The following is a 6235-nucleotide window of genomic DNA, read 5'->3' as shown; positions in this document are numbered from 1 at the left end:
ATATATATATATATATACAGAAGTAAAAATACATACATATAGTGAATTAAAAAAATATGAAAACGAATAAATATTATTAAAATAATACAAACTATATTTTCTCTCGTAACTGTAACTGTTTGTTTATAATCTTACATTGTTACGCATTTTTGCTACTGTCTTTAGACAATTTTTGTATATGATCACTTTAAAATATTACATGAATAAATATTACAAAAAACTACATATTTAGTTTTACTATTACTTTTAATATTATTGTTTCGCACAAGTACTTGAAATAAAAGAATTTATAGAGAACGTAGCGCAGGCGTATGCTTATTCTTCCTCTTCTAACTTTGCGAATCGATCGTTACGGAAATTTCAACTTTTGTGTTTCTATTATTTAAAATAAGATTTATTGTATATATATATATATATACAATATATATATATATATTGGGAATAATTATAGAATCACGGATTTATTAAAATTATTGTAAAATATAATAATTTTAAAAAAATTTATCTTATTTTTTATTTATTTAAAATTGAATTTATTTATCCTAATTTCCTGATTTTATACAAATATTTGCATGACTAAAGACTATAAAATTGATATATATAAAAAAAACCTTATAAGTACTTTTTATTATGATACAATATTATGTATTGTATTATAGAAATATTAATTCATTGATCTATTAAGTTATATTTAATATATAGTATAGTTTGTTTAAAAAAATTTAATCTTCAGAATATAAGTCATGGAATATGATATGTAAATTAAAAATGATTCATATAATAGATTTACATATATTTAATTTTCATTATTTGATTAACAATATTTTTAACTGATGGCTAATTAGTTTGGATTAAAAATGATCAGAAAAAAAACTAAAAATTTTTCAATTGCAAAATAATAATAAAATCCAAAATATTATTTTATATTTTTATAAATTATATATAATTTCTTTCTAAAATTGAAAAAAAAATCCAATATTTTTATATTAAAATTAATATTTAATAACTATTAACAATAAATTTTTTTTTATTATTTGCTTTATATATGAAATTACAAATGAATAATTCAAATAAATATTTTAATATTTATAAACGAAGATAATAATATAACGATATAAGTTAAATAAAATTAATCTATAATTATTTTACTAATTAATTATTAAAATAATATTATACTTGATAACTTTATATATATATAGCCATACAGTCGTTGAGAATAAAAAGATAAAAAGGCAATAAAAGTCCATCAACGAAATCAAAAATTATAAGATTATTTAAATGAAGAAAACCTGCTTTATAGAGATAAATATTTAATCACATATAGAAAAATTAAATTCAATAATAAACAAAATAATTCATATGTAAAAAAATAAAATTAATTTATTTTTGAATATAAAGTTTCATTAGAACAAATTTTTTCATTCAACAAAACAAAACTTTTCATTCAAAGAAAAATATGAGTATAACAATCATTTATTGCAATCTGTTATACAATTGCTTAAAATATGTGAATATACTATATTCATCGATTATTAAACTAATGATAAGTATATGCCAACGATTTAATAATATATACTATTGAATAAATTCAATTTACTGACATAAATCGATTTCTATAAATTGATCAATTATAATTTCTTAGCTTCATATTTCAGCTTCGATAATAAAATAAAAAATGATTCTATATAAAAAAATAAATCGAAAATAAAAATTTATAATATATATATTATATATATATTATAAAATATATATAAATCGAAAAAATAAATTTTCTTTTTGAAACTTTACTTTCAAGAAAATCAACTTTAAATTCATTCTCAAAATAATCATGAATAATTTAACTATTACATATTATGAATATGTAGTATATGAATTGAATTAATTAAATAGATAATATGTTATTTATAAATAGTATTAATATCATACTATTTAATAGTATTATTCATACACTTTCTTATGTTGATCAATGAGTTACAATGAGTTATTTATTTTTGTCTGTTTAAAGTGAATTTATAAATAAAAAAATAAAATGTACAATTTAAAATAAAATAAAATAAAAAATAAAATATGTAATTTTAAAGACTTTCTTTATTAATGAAGAAATTGTTAAAAATACCCATTGTATTGTATGATTTTAGAAATTAAAAACAGAAAAGAAATAGAAATTATAAACAGAGAGAATGTTGGAATATATTGTATACAAATCTAATTTGCAAGATTTAATTTATACAATTTCAAAATGCAACAAGATACAGAATAAACATAATATGTGATAGTTTTATAAAAAAATTTAGGAATCATATATTAATTAATTATAATTATTAATATTATTAATAATTAATATATTAAAAATTAATATATTATTTATTATACTCAATTCAATATGAAAAACAATTATAATATTAAAAATGATTGAAATAAAAATAAGGTCTTATTATGATTATTATAAATAAAATATAGATCAAAACAATTGATAATTTCAAAGAAATTTATATATTTTGAATTAAGTAATTATGAAACATTTTATTGATATAGTATTTTTGAACATAATTTATTATATTTTTAAATTTTTCTGATTTCATTGCATTATTTAATGCAAGATTTTTGTTTTCAAAACTATTAATTTATTATATGATTATAATTTTTTTTTCTTATTCACAAGAATAAAATAAATAAATATTTTTTTCATAGATTTTATAAATTATATTGTCATAAAAAATATTAAAATTTAATATTAAGTATAAAAAAATTTAGTATTAAAGATTAATTAATATTTTATTAGTTTTTTGAAAAAAAAGTTATAAAATAATTTATAATCATTATTATAGTCATTATAATCATTAATTACTTAACTTGGCTTTTAAAAAAAAAATTTATAGTATATAAAAATATTTTTTGAATAATTTTATGAAAAAAAATTATATTTTTTTATATTTATTTAAATATATATTAATCTTTATTAGAAAAAAAATAATTACATTCATAAATAAAAAGTAAAATGAAGTCAAGTTCTAAACGAAATTCTAAAACAAATGAAAAGTTTCAAAACATTTAGGATATAATAATAATTTTTCTAGACAATTTTTACTTTGGCATAATATTTCTTATTTAATTTTATTGGCATAACATTATTTGTGACATAAAAAATAAATTTGTTATTCAATAGAAACGTATATGAGTAATATAACCGTCATTTGCGTCATCAAATTAATCTTTTGATTCTTAATTTCAATATAACTGGAAATTCTAAAATTCGAATTTTTTTTTTTATATCTTTAAAAAATTTAGCAAGGGATAGCAAGTAAAAGAATAAGAAAAAAATAATCAAAATAAACATATCAATAAGATAAAATTGCAATAATGAAATTTTATAATTTTTTCTTAATAAAACTTTTTTAATGTTTTTCTAAATAAGATAAGATCAAACATATATATAAACAACATATCCCAAAAATGTAGAGACGTTCGTTAATTGAAGACTTCTGAGATAATTTCAATATTTTTCTCTATAAAAAGTTTCGTTTCGACTTTGTTAATAATTTTGTTAATAAGTTAGTAACAAAAAAAAATACCAATAATATATAGTTGCAAAAATAATTGATTATAAACTATCAACCGAACATGAACAAGTTCAAGCAATATATATAAATTAAAGAAAGTATTGAATATAACAAATATTTTTTATTGATAAAAAATTATCGAATTATCAAATATCAAATTATGAACAATAAATGAATTATAATATATTCAATATACTTTTTTCGAAAATTTCTTTTATTAAAATTATTGTCAATTTTAAATTTCATTGACTTATTATTAAAATTATTGTCACATTTAAGATTTAATATAGATGAAGGCTAAAAATTATGTTTCAATGAATTTATATTTCTAATAATCTTAAATTTCTAAAATCACATATATTACAACACTACATACCAGAAATATAATTTTGGCAAAAATCGCCAACAATATTACATTATTTGTTTATTATATTATTGTTTACTATTATTTATTATATATAATATTATTGTTGTTTATAAATATTATATTGACAAAAATAAATAAGTTTAGTAATACATATTTTTATTACAATAAAAGTTGAATATCTGATATAATCTACAACATAAGTAATAGTCATATTTATATACATATATGAATTTTTTTCATCATTTTGATGTTTAAAATTAACCTTCAAAAAACATTGATATATATATTTTTTTAATATCTTTATATAAAAAAAAAATATATATTTATCAAAATCTATTTCATTTTATTTCTCGCTAAATAATTTTTAAATTTAATATTTAATATATTTCATAAATAGAAATAGATATTATTAATTTCTTATATTCGTTTAAGAAATCTAACATCTTTATTTCATAAATTTAAAATTACTAGTAATTTGTTTATTACAACAACTCTTCCAAAAATATAACGATATTATTTTCACCATATCGAGAATAAAATAATCTTAAAATATCAGAGAATCAAATCGACTTTGAATTCCGTTAAAGTTGCCGTCTTAAGGAAAATATGCTAAAATCATTGTATTTGTATAATATTATAATTCATATTATATACAAATGAAGATAAGAATTATGTCGCTTATATATTACGATTTTCAAACGCGCCGCACTATTTAAATTTAGAATGGAAATAGTTATGCTTGTGCTTTTTTACAAGTTTTATGCTTTGTGCTGATTTTTACAAGTTTTTAAAATTATTTACATATTTTTTGTTATGTATATTATTTATATATTTTTTTATATTTAAGTAATAAATAATAAGATTTTGATTACTTATGTATCAATTTAAATTTAAATTAAAAAAAAAAAATTTAATATATCGACAATTTATTTCAAATAATATATGTCTATTTCTTGAAAAATTTGAATTTTTATATACAATAAATAATTCTTAACTTTTTCTTTATATTATATATTATATAAAATTTATAATTATATTAATAATAAAAATATATTAATAATTGATAAATACATTCAAATATATATTTTCAAAGAAACTTTTTTTTTGATAATTTTTTTTTATATTTCATTATTTTATACTTTATTATTTTTATATCGATTTGCATTATGCATACAATAATTGCAGATCACATTATAATCATATTATATTATATTATATTATATTATATTTGTATAGAAAGAGATTATAACATCATTTTTTCAAAAGGGAATTTTTAAAATCTCAATTCTCATCAAAGATTATATAATATATATAATGAAGATAAAGATGCTGTATTCCCTGTATCGTTCAATTTTCTCCGACAAATTTTCAGAGAAGGAAAATATATAATGACATATTATTCTCATTGTTATTAAACTAGAAATATGTTACATAGTTTTCATCAAAGTCAAGTATCGCATCATGTCATGTCTTTGTCTAATCTAACATCTATTCTAACATTTGGCTAAAATTTTGTTTCTTCTTTTGCAGAAAAAATTAACCGAAAAGAAATTGAATCATATTTAATGATAGAATGTATTGTCCGCATTCGGCAATTCTACAGTAATAGAACAATTAATTAAGGTTGTCCCAAAAATGTTGGAACATTTGTAAATTGGAAATTTCTGAAATAATTTCAAGCAACATTTTCTTTTACAAAAATTTTTATTATGTTTATATGGAACATATAATAATAGCATTAATTACGTGTTACCGACTGAGCACGAATAAATCCAGGCTACATTTTTCGAGGAATAAAGTGTTAAAAAAATGTGTTAAATATTATATTTATTTATTTATTCATTGTTCATAGTATAATTTGATATAATTTTTTATTGATAAAAAAATATTTATTACATTTAGTTTAACACATTTTCTTTGAAATATATTGCTTGAATTTGTTTATGCTCTTTGTTTATGCTATTAGTACATAATCAATATTATTGTCGCGACTCGATTAGGTTATGCGCTACGTGATTGGCCAATGTTTTTTATTAATAACTCATTAACAAAGCCGTAACGAAAGTTTATGCAAAGAAAAATGTTGAAATTAATTTAGGAATCTTCAATTTACGGATGTTCCAGTATTTGTGGAACATTCTGTGTAAAATGATTCTTTCGTCAATGAATTTTGAAAATGTCATATCACTGTCATATTATAAATATACAAAAATGGGATTATCATCGCAATTTAAGCGATAACATTTTTATTTTATAAGCAAAAGAATATAATTTTTTATAATGAAACAAATATATGTTTATATATTTA

The 6235-nt window shown here is 17.3% G+C and overlaps 1 protein-coding gene across 1 annotated transcript in view; it reads right to left on the bottom strand.

Annotated features, from left to right (window-relative positions):
• LOC102680011 overlaps window positions 1–347 on the bottom strand; it is a 1064-nt gene extending 717 nt beyond the window's left edge. The window contains exon 1 of the mRNA XM_006620122.2: window positions 136–347. Within this exon, the coding sequence (XP_006620185.1) occupies window positions 136–147 (12 nt within the window). The 5' untranslated portion in view covers window positions 148–347. The remainder of the gene's footprint in view (window positions 1–135) is intronic.
• Window positions 348–6235: the final 5888 nt, after the last annotated feature.

This window comes from Apis dorsata, unplaced genomic scaffold, assembly GCF_000469605.1.
Source record: "Apis dorsata unplaced genomic scaffold, Apis dorsata 1.3 scaffold_483, whole genome shotgun sequence".
Lineage (NCBI taxonomy): Eukaryota > Metazoa > Arthropoda > Insecta > Hymenoptera > Apidae > Apis > Apis dorsata.
The sequence above is the reverse complement of the archived record's forward strand: the minus strand, read 5'-3'. Positions and strand labels throughout refer to the sequence as shown.